This window comes from Cyprinodon tularosa, unplaced genomic scaffold (genome assembly GCF_016077235.1).
Source record: "Cyprinodon tularosa strain WSP-4 unplaced genomic scaffold, ASM1607723v1 ctg29, whole genome shotgun sequence".
Lineage (NCBI taxonomy): Eukaryota > Metazoa > Chordata > Actinopteri > Cyprinodontiformes > Cyprinodontidae > Cyprinodon > Cyprinodon tularosa.
Window position 1 is genome coordinate 1,775,506 of NW_024038996.1, and position 14,586 is coordinate 1,790,091.

General features: G+C 37.8%; 1 protein-coding gene across 4 annotated transcripts in view; it reads right to left on the reverse strand.

Annotated features, from left to right (window-relative positions):
* LOC119787170 (microtubule cross-linking factor 1) overlaps positions 1 to 14,586 on the reverse strand; it is a 103,572-nt gene that overhangs the window by 17,127 nt on the left and 71,859 nt on the right. For all 4 annotated transcript variants that reach the window (XM_038290817.1, XM_038290816.1, XM_038290818.1 and 1 more), the window contains 3 exons: positions 13,096 to 13,263; positions 7,395 to 7,670; positions 3,355 to 3,696 (listed from right to left, as the gene is read on the reverse strand). In XM_038290817.1, coding sequence (XP_038146745.1) covers positions 3,355 to 3,696; positions 7,395 to 7,670; positions 13,096 to 13,263 — 786 coding nt within the window. The remainder of the gene's footprint in view (positions 1 to 3,354; positions 3,697 to 7,394; positions 7,671 to 13,095; positions 13,264 to 14,586) is intronic.

Genomic DNA, 14,586 nt, shown 5'->3' on the forward strand with positions numbered 1-14,586 from the left:
TGCAGCGGTTACTACAATTAATATTAGACTATGAAACTAGTCCCAATAAAAAAAATGAATATCATGTACACTAAAAAACAAAAACCTTTTTTTTTCTTTTATAAAACGAAATATTCTGAGTCAGCCAGGAGTTCTGAAGACACAAAATGGGCAAATAAAGGCTGTAAGCCATCAACATTTCTGATTCTTAGCCACAGCCACCTAAAAAAGAAAATGTGACGGTTTCCTTTTTACCAATATTTAGTTGCTGTTACTGGTTTCATTTTTTGATGACTCTGAGGAAGTTCAGGTATAATTATTAGCAGGTGTTATTTCTCTTATAGAGGAAAACAACAAGAAATGGCGGCTAAACATCTGCTGTATATCGTTTAAAAAGCATAATTAGGGTTCCAAATAATAATAATAATTTAATTGACTATTTATACTTCTAGAAATAGGATAAAGAGAAGAACAAACAGATGAAAAATATTAACATTGATTTTATCTTACATAGATTTCCACACAGTCTATAAGTAAATTAGTACAAACATTAATGTCTGGTAAAAATGCTGGAATCTGACTGTTTATTTTGGATATTATTAAATTACAGATAAGATAGTGTTATATTGTCTTTTATAATTGTTAAAAGTGATTTTATATTTTAATAAACTTAGGCTCATTCTCAGTGTTGTGTTTGTAGATGATGCCACTAAAAAGAAAATATACATAAGGAGCTATTTATACAGTCAGACAGTAGCAATATAGGACAATGATAAAAGGTTGTGTTACATTTAATCCTTTACTATTAAAAATGCACTTATACATTATATGATTATAGGAAACACAGATATCCAGCAATAATGATGCAGGGCAACTTGTAGGTGAAGCAGCTGCCATTCAGTGCTTCAGGTGACGTCTAAATAAACCAGGTGAAACTAAAATATTTCCACATGAGGAGTTCTGGATGGAGAATTTTGATTATATATATGTATTGTAGTTTTACAATTTTGGTATAATTACTGATCTAAGTGGGTTGCTCTGTTGGAAAAAGACACATTTTACATTTATATTATGTTTTAGAGTCTTTATACTCCAGTTAATGATGAATCAATTATTAAATTAGTTGACGATTATTGAAATAATCAATTAATGCTTCAAACATTGATAAACAGCATCTAATGAGTGTAGTGTTTTTTTTATTTAATTTTTATTAATGTAGCAAAATTATGCTTTTCTCTTTTAACATTGAATTCCTCTTATCAGTACGGATGCTCACATCGAGCATAAAAAAGGGCGTGCATATTGCATAGCACCAATGACACCCGACCAATCGTGTCCCTACCAAAGTTAAAATCAAACCTACGCCCTTGGTTTGTATAAAGATGTTTTAGAATGGATAGGTGACCTTTAGTTTATATTTCAGATAGTTATTATAAGTAGAGTTATTTCGATTTGTTTTGATGATTTATGGTTGTGATTTATGAGCATAGACTTCCAGTTTTTGGTGTGCTTTTTTACTGCTCAGTTTGGATATATATGAAAGTTCCTTGAGAAAAAATAGGAGTCAGTAACAGGAGAACTGAATAAGACAAGATCTACATGATCTGAGAATGATGGAGGAAGAGATAACCACCTGTTTAATGTTCATTTATTATGTGGTTTTTGCTTGTAGCACCTAATATTGTGGTAATTAGCATTTTTAGTATTTAGATGAGATATTAATAATAATAAGTTTTCATGTTGCACATCCTAATTTTTTTTGGAGGTGATTTTGATTATATAATGTCTCTGTTTTAGAATAATGTAAGATTGATGCTGGAGGAGTGAGGAAGAAGATAGAAAGACAGAAAGGAGATTGAATGAGAGAGGAGGAAACTAGGAACTCTGATAGAAAAAACGGTTGACAAGAAGGGAGAAAAATTTACTTTGAGGAGTAAAGCAGAGAGCAGGCAGAAGTCAGAAGAGGGCTAGAAACAAAAGTGAAGGTGGAGAGGGAAGAAAACAGACAAGACTGAATGACCAGATGGCTCTTTCAAAGAAGAGGAAGTGTCATTTTACGGAGAAATTATAATCAGAATTTCCATTGGGAAATTATATATGTATATGTTATTGCTGTTTATAAATATGGACTATTCTTGGATTATATACATTGTGTTGATGTTAAGCCTATTCTGCTGTTCAATGGTTAAACTTGTTTAAGATATTTAAAAAGGTTATTTTGCTTTTTACTTGCTATGTCTTCTCTTATATTATTTTACCCAAATTACCAGGGCCACTGCCTCAGACCCTGTTCAGTTAATATTTCTGTTTCAAACATTTAAAATGTATAATATGTATTAATACAGTTCAAGTGATAAAGCGTTGACATGATTTGAGTGATAAACTAACATATTGAGTGATGTAGTGTGCAAAGTATGCTGTGGAACACAGAGTGGCTGTATACTCAGGTTAGTAGGAAAAATGAACCTGCTACTTTGAGACACACAGGCCCCTGATCTGGCTAGGTGACAGTAAGAAACATATATGAACCTTTACCTGCAGGCTTGACTACTACTTGTTTTTTGTTTATGTTAATGAAGAAAAAAAAATATTTCTTATAGGTATGTACAGTAGATGTAAACAGAATAAGTATTTGTTGCACTTTTTTGAAGAGGTGGGGGAACTCTGTCTCAACAGACAGCCACAGGCATAGAATAAATGTTTGTATTTACTTTTCTAAATTTCTTTTCCTCATGTCACTCTCCCCTTAGGAGGCGGCAGAGCTCTTTGAGCCCAACAAAATTGGAAAGCCCTGCTAATGACCCTTGACCCCTCCGCTCCCACCCCCACCCCTTTGACACAAACCAGAGACACAGTTCTAGTTTTCTACTAATAACACTATTCATGTTATTAATCTTAGGATACACTAAACGTTTGGAAAGGCACATTCCTGGCTTTTACACTTGATTTTTGTTGTTTAAATATTAATAAATATGTAAAAATATATGAAACCATTACTGTCCCCGTTTCCTAATTTCATCTCGATAAGATGTATTGATTTTTATCCACGAGCAAGAAATGTCCCCAGATTTGATTTCAGAAATCTGGTCACCTTATCCAAGTGGAAACTGCAAAAGGATATTTAAACACACTTTTATGGGGATCTTTATGTTGATAAATTTGTAAAAGCTCAAAATCATGACATTATGGTTGTAAGCTTCTCAAGTCGTTTACTAATTTAGCTTTGATGCTGATAGTTAAACATTCATTCAAAAAAAAAAACTTAAGGTTAAATAATAAAACAGTTGGAAATAAAAGTCTGGCTTCTGAGAAGCAAAATACAGCTAAATATAGGTGGAGACATGCAACTAAATGCTAAACAGCTAACAGCATCACCTCATTCATGCAGGGAAACCGCTTCTCACTCTCCAGTCGGCAGGGGGGAGGGACCTCCAGACCACTAATGGGGTCAAGAGTCAGGGCATCCAGAAACAGGTTCTCTGTGGGGCCCTTGAGCCTCATTGCAGCCCCCTGCTCACCCAGTAAAGCCTCAGAGTCTGAGTGGGAGCGCGTGGGAGGCACAGGCACAGGAGTGGACGAACAGGGGGACTGAGGAGTGTGAGGGGACCGTGGCGCGTTGCACGGACTTTCCTGAGGTGAGAACACTCCTCTGTGGGCTAAGCTGCCATCTTTGACGTCGGTGCCCTCCCCTCTTCTGCTGTTCAGTTCCCTCTGCATCTGAATGATAAAAGATACAAAAACACAGAACAGTGCTGTTAGTCAAGAGAAAAACTAAAAGTGATGTTGAAAAATTTTAGTTTTTCTTTCCAAGCCTGAATTATTATCAAGTTTATGTACGAAAACTGAGATAAAAACAGTCACATCTAGGCAGAAATGTGGATCATTTCAGATCTTAATGAGACAGCTATGTCAGCTCCTGTGTGTTTACATCTGGTTACATTTATTCAATGTCTGTCAATATAAAATGTTTTCTTTCAGTTTGACAGGATTTCATTTTATTTTATAATGTAATGGCTGTGATAAAAACTGACGTTTGGGGAAGAAATCCAGGATACAATCTGGGTCTGATGTCTGGTCATGACTCTGCTGTAAATGCAGTATTTAAAGTCAGCATTTCTTTATCTAAAAAAATACCTTTAGTTTAGCCTTAATTATATTAACTAAAGCTTCAGGAAAAGACTAATCAGCTTTTGGCTTATTCTTACAAATAATTTATGTTTCAGAGGTTGACAAGACTTCTGCAGACAGAGGCGGGATGTATTGGGTGACTCTCAATGTCAAAACACAGACAATGCAAAGATCAAAGGGAGATTGGAGGTTCAGAGTAATTCAATTCTGGAGATAAAGGTTCAGGGCGAATTACTATATGTGGTTAAAATTCTTTCCAGCTTCTGACCCACCACCTTCCTTTACCTCAAATCTTGTTTTTCCTCGGTTCATCAAAACAAGCAAAAAATGATGACAACACTAACAAACTTGAGAACAATTAATCTATTTTATTTGTGAGAAGGAATATTCAAAATCCTGGTTGTCACGTTTAAAGACCTAAATAACCAAACTGTATCTTATATCAGAGATCTGATTGGTCCTTATGTTCCAAACTAAGCAGTTTGCTCTCAATCTGCAGGTTTACTAGTGATTCTTAGAATTTCTAAAAGTAGAATGGGAGGCAGATCTTTTAGTTATCAGGCTCCTCTCCTGTGGAATCAACTACCAGTTTTAGTCTGTGAGGCAGACAACCTGTCTACTTTTAAGGCTAGGCTTAAAACTTTTCTTTTTGATAAAGCTTATAGTTAGAGCGGCCTAGATTATCCTGAGCTATCGCTATAGTTATGCTGCTATAGACTTAGACTTTTGGAGGACATATGGACCACTTTCATTATTCCATTTTAATCTATCTCTATTCTCCCATCACTTGATGTTGTCCCTGCATTTTCTCATCATAGCAGCTTCATCTGATCTGTTGCTGTTTGACTGCGACACCATGATGGAGGGAAACACCAGCTGCCCTCCTGCCATCAACACTTTTGATTACAGAACATTGAGTTGGCTTTTCCATGTTAACTCCAATTTCTCAGCTAGACATAGCTATGGGCTCAGCTTTTACTGTGAACTATGTCCTCTCTTTCAGGGATATTTTCACAAGATCTAAGCCTGTGTTATTCTACCCTTCTTACATTAAGTTTCAATGATTGTTTTAACATTGAATCACTGTAATTTATTTCACTACTTGCCTCTTCAACTTTTATTATTATAACCATACTCAATGGAGGATATAAAACATGGCCCTATCTGCACTATTTTCATAAAGCACTAAAATTATAAACTATTTAAGACTTTAAATTAACAGAATTTTGTAATTTATCAGAAATAATAACTTTAAAACCAATAGACCTTCGATAATCAGACTTAAGGAGTAACAGCCACATAATTTATTTATGTTCTTCATTAAAATATTGCTGAAGGATGTATGTGAGCTTCCCGTTTTATTTTCACATTCAGTGATGCATCAGCATCTTTATCTAGCTGTGTTGAGAGCTTTTTTCCTCCACGATCCTCGATCCTCTCCACGATCCTCTCCACGATCTTAGACAATGACTCACATCCTCTCCACGACACCCTGGTCCAGCAGACGAGCTCCTTCAGCAGAAGACTCCTCCTACCCAGATGCACCACAGAGCGCCACAGGAAATCATTTCTACCTGTGGTCATCAACCTATATAACGCCTCCCTCAGGTGATTCAGCCCCCCCTCTGTAATTGACATTTATGCACTACTTTTGCACGCCACGTATCACCTTACTTGGATTTATTCACTTTAATTGGACTTTTCACTCTATTTGGATTTAGGTTTTTACATATACATAGATATACGTACAGATATATATATAGAAGAGCTATATGTGTATATATATTTTATCTCTTTTTATTCTTATTTTTTATCTTTATTATATTGTATAGTTGGATGTGTGTATATATCATGTAAAACTGTAACTAGAGCGTGTAACAAAAGTAATTTCCCTCTGGGATTATTAAAGTATTTCTGATTCTGATTTTCCCTTCTCTCTGCTTTATATGATAATATGCTCACACTGCTTTCATGGTAATGATGGGAGTTCAGCTTTTTGCTTTGACCGTCTAACACAAAATGAAGAGTGAAACATTCGGTTAAACTGCAAAAAGAAAATCTATTATTCAGTAATTCACAGAATCAGAATCTAAGAGCTTTGTCATTGCCTCCAGTGAGTTTAAAAAGAGTGAACAGGATCACTCATGAGCCTAGACTAAATCAAATAGGTTTTTTAATTAAAGCATTTTTTTTATCTGCAAGACCAAAACTATTGCTTTATATTTAATTCTCTTTATTTCAAAAATATATTATTGAATCACAGAGATTATCTAATGAAATAAAGATCAGACATTGAGACTGTGTAAAGCTTAACATGGCAGATTTTCATTTATCATGGTTGGATGGACGACAGCCGGTCCTATTAAAAACTTTTCCAGGCCTTCTGGAAAATTCCAGAAACATCTTCAAACAACACTGTCTTTTTTCAAATGATAAAATACTGTTTAAACACAGCTGAACTCAACTTTGGTCCAGATACTGTCTTAAAATTCTATATCAGGAAAAAATCAACAATTCTATTCTTTGATCTATTCTAAATCATGACCAAAAAGAGATTTCTCTTCCTCGTGGATTCTGCTCTCTAATCCTGGCAAAGTGGAAGTGGCGATCAGCATCCTATGCAGGCCTACATGAACCACGCCGCCCCTACCCATTACACAACATGCCTTTCTCTGATCAGTGAGTGGTGACATTAGGCAGAACGCGATCATTTCTGATGTTGAAGTGGCTCTTTTAGCAGCTAATCTGCACATTAAAAGCAACTTTTCTCTTGTAGCCATTCTCTAAGAGTCTGAAAAATGTGTTTTTTCAGCTGTGAAAGTTTTAAAGCTTTGTCTAGCCTTCCCGAAGAAGGGCCTACTCTTGAGAAGTGGCATGATACCATGTTGATTTGCACAAGACATCTTTTTAGAGGGTTGGAAAAATAGCACCAGGAAACAGATAATAATTTTATAGAAAATGAAAACTGAACTCAATATTTTATTATACATGTTGATGCCAATGGATTAAAAAAGCATGATATGGGACCTTTAAAACCACAGATCAATAGATTTGACCACCTCCAACTATGTAAGAATAGAAAAGGTACTACAATGTCTGGGTTGCAATATTAATATTAATGAAGTAATATTAAAATTAGGTTTTTTCAGTAAGCAGCACTCACTGTGTAAAGGGGGACAGTAAGTGCAGCACTGAGACATGCAGGGTTTACTCTCTTAAACTAGAGCTGCTCATCTTTTAACATTTTTCTTTACTCTTTGACTGAGGGTCTCCCTCAGGTCTCTCACCCTCTCCATCTTCCGGCGGAGCTCCCTCATGCTGCAATCCCACTCCTGGCGCTCCTGGTCGAAGCGCTCCTGGAGCTCAGCCCTCTCACGGCTCCACCTCTTCTCTCCGTGCTGCAGCTTCCAGCGGAGGTCCAGAGACTCGCTGTGGCTCTCGGACAACAAGCGGCGGTGCTCCTCCCGCTCCTGCTTCAGTGCCCAGGCGGGCTCCCCTCCAGCCGGCTCCTCCTCGCCTCCTTGAGCTTCACCTCTCTCCGTTCTACGGGCCTCCTCCTCCAGCTGCGCACAGATTAAACACACAGACTGTTAGGTGTAGAACAAGGAATAGTTTTTGTCAATTAAAACACACGACTACTGTGTCATTCTGTCTTTGAAGAAATTGTTAAATAGCCTATGCAAGGAATTCTCATATCAGTTCTCATTAAGATATGACAGATGAGATATAGCTGGTTTATTATTCTTCCAATGGAAGTTTTAGGAATACCCTTCATAAGAACAGAACAATTGTCAACACGATTTTAGTTCATACTGTCAGACTGGCATAACAAAAACATTGTTTTTTTCTAATAGCAAGGTGGCCAACCTGCACTGCTGTTGAACATCTTTGTCCATCACACGCAAAGAAAACTATTTTTAGAAACCAGGACATTTCATAAAGATAAATCAGAGGAAGCAAAAGAGGCATATGACACCAGATTTCAAAAGAACGGCTGCTACTTATTTTATTAAACTTCAACTTACAAGTGTTTGCACTTAAAGGAATAGTACACCCAAAACATGATTAGCCTTCATTTTCTACTCACCCCCATGCTGAACAACACTCTGGAGTACTTTTTTGATATCTCAAATACATCTGGAGATCTGGGAGGCTTCTTGCTGTCTGCTGACATTCAAATAATGGAGGTCTATGGTGCCCGAGACAGAAAGGTCCATAAAAGTCCACAAAAAACGTGTCAATATTCCTCCATACTGGTCGTCCAATGTATTCCAAGTTTCCTGAGTGGGTAGCGTCCATAATTTACTCAAAACGAAGTCATTTAGAATGTTTTTAAAGCATAAACAGTAGTGTATAGGATTTCCTGAAAGCGCGCACCTGCGCGATCACGACGCTACGGAAGCCGGCAGACCAAACCAGATGAAAGTGCGCATTCAGCGTCTGCTCTGCCAATAATGCAAGCGTAGAAGAAGAAATGTGCTGTTTACCTGTGCAAAGAAAGAAACAACGAAAGAAAAATGTCTGAGGACTTCAGTGTTGAGGAAGAGCATGAGTTCTTTGCCGAGCTGAATGCGCTGGTTTGGTCTGCCGGCTTCCGTAGCGTCGTGATCGCGCATGTGCGCGCTTTCAGGAAATCCTATACACTACTGTTTATGCTCTAAAAACATTCTAAATGACTTCGTTTCGAGTAAATTCTGGATGCTACCCACTCAGGAAACTTGGAATACATTGGACGAGCAGTATGGAGGAATATTGAAACGTTTTTTGTGGACTTTTATGGACCTTTCTGCCTCGGGCGCTGGGCACCTCCATTATTTGAATGTCAGCAGACAGCAAGAAGCCTCCCAGATCTCCAGATGCATTTGAGATATCAAAAAAGTACTCCAGAGTGTTGTTCAGCATGGGGGTGAGTAGAAAATGAAGGCTAATCATGTTTTGGGTGTACTATTCCTTTAAGTATAATATAGTTTGTTCGTAGAGAACAGTGGAAACATAGTGAACACCATCTCTAAGGCATATCCTAGGTAGTAATGTACATTTAGTTATAGAGTTGCTATAAAGACCAACTAAATAATCCTGAATTCCAGTACGGAAAACAGAAAAGATAGCAAAAATGTGATCAAGACTGAGACCGAAGGCTCAAACTAGTCTTGAGTATAACAATGTCATTTAATTGTTTGGGCTGAGGAATATAAGTATTTGAGCACCCTGCTATTTTTCAAGTTATCCCACTTATAAATCACGGAGGGGTCTAAAATTCAAAGTCATTGTAGGTGCATGTCCACGATGCCAGACACAATTAATAAAAACTCAGAAATCAAAATGTATGATTTTTTTTATTTTTTATATTTATTTGTATGACACAGCTGCAAATAAGTGTTTGAACAGCTGAGAAAATCAATGTTAATATTTGTACAGTAGTCTTTATTTGGAATTACAGAAGTAAAACATTTCCTGTAGTTTTTCACCGGGTTTGCACATACTGCAGGAGGGATTTTGGCCCACTCCTCCACACAGATCTTCTCTGGATCAGTCAGGTTTCTGGGCTGTCGCTGAGAAACACTAAGTTTAAGCTCCCTCAAAGACTCTATAAGAGGTTTAGGTCTGTAGACTGGCTAGGCCAAGCCAGAACCTTCTTCCGGAGCCACTCCTTGGTTATCCTGGCTGTGTGCTTCAGGTCATTGTCATGTTGGAACACCCAGCCTCCACCCATCTTCAATGCTCTAACTGAGGGAAGGAGGTTGTTCCCCAAAATCTCTCAATAAATGGCCCCGGTCATCCTCTCCTTGATACAGTGCAGTCATCATGTCCCATGTGCAGAAAAACACCGCCAAAGCATGATACTTCCATCCCCATGCTTCAAAGTGGGGACGGTGTTCTTGGGATGCTACTCAGCATTCTTCTTCCTCCAAACACGTTTAGCGGAATTAAGACCAAATAGTTCTATTTTGGTCTCATCTGACCAGATGACTTTCTCCCTTGATTCCTCTGGATCATCCAAAGGGTCATTGGTAAACTTAAGACAGGCCTTGACATGTGCTGGTTTAAGCAGGGGAACCTTCAGTGCCATTTATAATTTCAACAGTTGATGTCTTAGTGTATCACAAACAGTCCCAGCTCTGTTCTGGTCATTGACCAGCTCCTCCCCTTTAGTTTTGGGCTGATTTCTCACCTTTCTTAGGATCATTCAGACCCCATGAGGTGAGATCTTGCATGGAGCCCCAGTCCATGCACACGGTGAACATGCATCTACGAAGACAATGTCAGACCCCTCCATGATTTCTAATTGGTAGAACTTCCAAAATAGTAGGGTGTTCAAATACTTATTTTCCTCACTGCATCTCTGACCAAAGGTTGGGGTGAACAAAGCAGGTCCAATTGATTGAGAACTTTATATATATTTTCTTTTTTTGCTTAGCTTTTTCCACACTAGAGTATCATCCACATTCCAGCAGAAAATGTCTCAATCTGTATTTCCATTTCCTGCTCCATCCAACTCCTACAAGGTGAAGATGGCACAAAGATAGTGAGCTCCGCTTGAGAAAAAGGTTGCAACAAACGCAGAGCAAGTAGTTCACTCTGCCCTGCTTCCAGACACCAACAGCTTCAGCACATGTTGAAGGTCATGCACTCTTTATTGTTTTGTTGTTGTCTATCTGGCTTTGTTAATGTTAAACTTATAGAAATGTATCACAGAAGCAGCTGCTCTTAATCTGTCTCAAAAGGGGGGAAAAAATGAATACAGGTTTTAGAGAAAAGGAGCCAGCATGCAATCTGTTCAGTTGTGACTAAACACCTCTGTTACTTTGTTCATTTAGGACTAAACCCAAAAGCTGTTCCCTAAAATTTAAATTACAATCTATCCTCTCTTGAGAAGATATTGTGAACAAAGGAGTTGGAATTCCTGCAGGAATCTCCAAAGATGTGGCACAGAAAAAAGGAGCAATTTCTCTTTTTTTTTTTGTTGCGGAACAGAGCTTTGTGATCTTCAGAGAGGCTTTGATCCCACAGCATAACAGTACAAACCAGAGTGAAGAGTCGGTGCTATGTGAGGAGCCATCTTTAAAAACACTCAAACAACCTTTACACCTGTCAGCTTATAAACCAGTTGGTCTAAAATAAGCCAGATGTCAAACTGGACCGTATGTTCAAATCTAAACACAGGTGAGAGGCAATTTCTAACCCCCCCCCCCCCCCCCCCCCCCCCCCCCCCCCCATGCTGCTCTGCTCCACTGAGATGCACAATCATAATGAATAAAAAGCACATTTCTAACGGCTTAACCAGAACGAAGCAGCGTGCAGTGAGCGAGCGCTCCCATCATTATCAGATGAAACTAAGCACATTAGTTCTCAGTGCAGCCCTCAGCAACCTCTGCACTGTGGAGGGATTGAACCATGTAAGAGCTGCACAGATTAGAAGCGTCAGAGTTAAAAAGATAATCTTCTTCCTATAGCTCAAACCTCCTAATTGGTTCCGAAAGCTGCATTCCCCCGTTTTTTTAAAAATCAGATAAAGCTTAGAAGTGACTCTGCTCTGACACAGCATGCTTCAGATTTCATCTCTGAACACAGCGGTCGGACACTATCAGGCAGCGACACCAGAAGATCTTCAGCTGAATCAAGCTGATCAGATAACAAGGAACCCATCTTGACCTCTACAAATTAAACTGATCCAATCCATGTGGATTCAGCCCCTCCAGGGCACGCTCTCCCCATCCTTTAAAGAGCTTTATTATCAAAGCACCAAAAAAGTCATACAATCCAGCTTTATAAGTAGTTATCGCAAAGAAACTATTTTCCTGACATTTTTTTTAATCTTCACTGTTTTTAAAAAGCATTACCGGTCTGCTGTTTTCTCATATAACCAAACCCCTATCCTCAAATCTGTGAGTGATCTAATGAGCAGCTGATCTGAAGAAGGTGGGGCAGTTACAGCTAACAGTTAGTCATCTAAATACACACTGCCAAAAAAAAATCTCATAAAAACAAACATTTAAAATCAAAGGAAAAGTTGTAAAGTGGTAAAATGATTACCCATACACTTATCTTTTTTTTTTAAGTCCTTCCATCGTTTTTCTGTTGGATTAAATCCTGGATTTGTACTGGGGAACTTTTTGATTTAATCCTTCCTCTCTGGCTACAGGTTTAGATGATTGTTTTCTTTTAGAAGCTGAACCTCCATCTAAGTCTCAAGTCTTCTTCTCATCGATAAAGTTTTCTTCAAGTACGGCCCTGATTTAATTTCCATCTTCCCTTCATCTCTGACCAGCTTCTCTGCATTCATTCTCTTATCATTCAACAAAGTTCATCAGTTTCTAGAAGATACCAACGTTTTAGTAGAATTTCGTAGCTTTTTGGTCATATTTGAAGCAACCTTTTTTCAAGACTGATTCACATCAGCTTGAACAGATTCATATCCTCTTTATTGGAAGTTTTTTATTCTTTTAATCTTCTTCCTGAATTTGTATTTGCAGAACTAACCATACATTTTTAAAAGGTCATCAGCTGTTTTTTTAATTGCCTGACTGTAATGCACACAGAGAACAACCTGCTTTTTGTAAAACCTTACGATTGGACAACGAAAATGATCTGAATATCTGCTGTTCTTTTGAGAAATACTCAATGACATATCAGACTATAGGAAAAAAATAGTTGAATGATGGAGTAACTATTGTGCATAATACTAACAAATTACACGGTAAGTTGCTAAATAGGTTAATATTATTTGTCTTGGATGCTATTTTTGATCTTTTCTAAAAGAAAAATTATTTCAGCCTATTTGTGTCCTTAGCAACAGGATTTAGATTATGTTATGCCTATTTTTTCCGTGAAGCGGCCAACCCATTAAGCGTGTCCAGGGTTGGCCGTAACGCCTGGAAGAGGCAACATGTTTACAGTCATCTAACTGCTTACTGAGAGCAGAGCTGTGTCTTTCTAACAGACTGTGCTGTGTCCCTTTAAAGGTGGGCGCTGAGACGCCATCTGTACCTGAGTGACCTGGCACTTCATCTCTGTCCACTTGACCTCCCAGGCTGCTTTGTCATTGGCGTACGCTTGCTGCAGTTGGCACCTCCTCATCTGCTCGTCCCGCAGCTCCTCTTGAAACTCCTCCAGGAGCCCTCGCAGGGCCTGCAGCACTCGCCTGTTCTCACCCAACTGCAAATAGAGGAGTCACAGGCGTAAACGGGAAATTTATCGATTAAAAAAAATAAACAAGTCTTCTACAAAAAACATAAAAATAAGCTTAGGTGCTGGAAGACAACACAGAGTTTATGTTTTTGGTATTTGAATTTAAAAGCTGAATTGTTTTGTTGGTAAACGTTTCCCAGAAAATTTTTTTTATTGGATAAGTTATCAAGCTTTGCTTTACTTCTGTGTTTTAATTCATTTTAATTAACTTTATTTATATAGCGCCAATTCACAACACATGTCATCTCAAGGCACTTTACAGTGATAAATCAACCAGATCATACAGTAAAACTTATTCAAAGTTTTCTCTATAAGAAAAAACCAGCTCATTGTATCGACTCATTCCTCAGCAGTCCTTCACATTAAGCATGCTATAACGACAGTGGAGAGAAAAAACTCCCTTTTAACAGGAAGACACCTCCAGCAGAACCAGGCTTCCCCTGAACTAGCAGTGCAAGGAAAGACAAGCAGAGATACAAAACATTATTGTGATACAGACTAATTTAGAACAGTTTACACTATACTGACAAAAACTCAGTTTTATTAAAGGTAATTTTTACAAACATTGCATGGTGTAGGAATCATTCAATTCCAGCACTATTTTAATTATTTTTCCCTCTTTTGGTGTTTAACAAACAATTAATAGAAGTTTATTGATCATTTTTCGTAGCCTATTTGTTATTAGGAAATCTGTTCGTTTAAAATAAGTCTAAATAGATGCAGTGAAGTATTGCATCAAATTGTACCATATATCGTATTTTAGCAGAAGTTCTGTCCTCACTCTGTAGTGCATCGTATTGCGTTGTATTGCGTGTCAAAGTGTCTCATAGTGTATAGTAGAAAACATATTGCATCTCTTACTGTATTGGATTCTGTAGTACTATACATTATCCTATGTAGCCTCTTATATCATCTTGTTACAGAAAACAAAACATTATTCTGTCTCATATCTTATCGCATCTTCTCATATTGCATCACAATATAGTCAATTGCACAAGACTGAATATGTCTCATGGGATGCTCCTATTTTCTGCATTAAACTGGATTATAATGTAATAAAGTGTTTATTTCATATAGGCACTTAATTTACCACTGGAATTATGCTAGGTGGAACTCAATGAAGAAAAGTGGAATTTAAGACACGGTGAGAACCTAATATGCTGGTATTATATCCTGGACCTCCTTAGGAGTATCAGCAGGATCAGTTCCTTCTTAAAGGTTGCACAATAGATCACCAATATATATGTATGGTTATTTTGTATTCACAGAGTTTTAAACCTGCTTTTACAT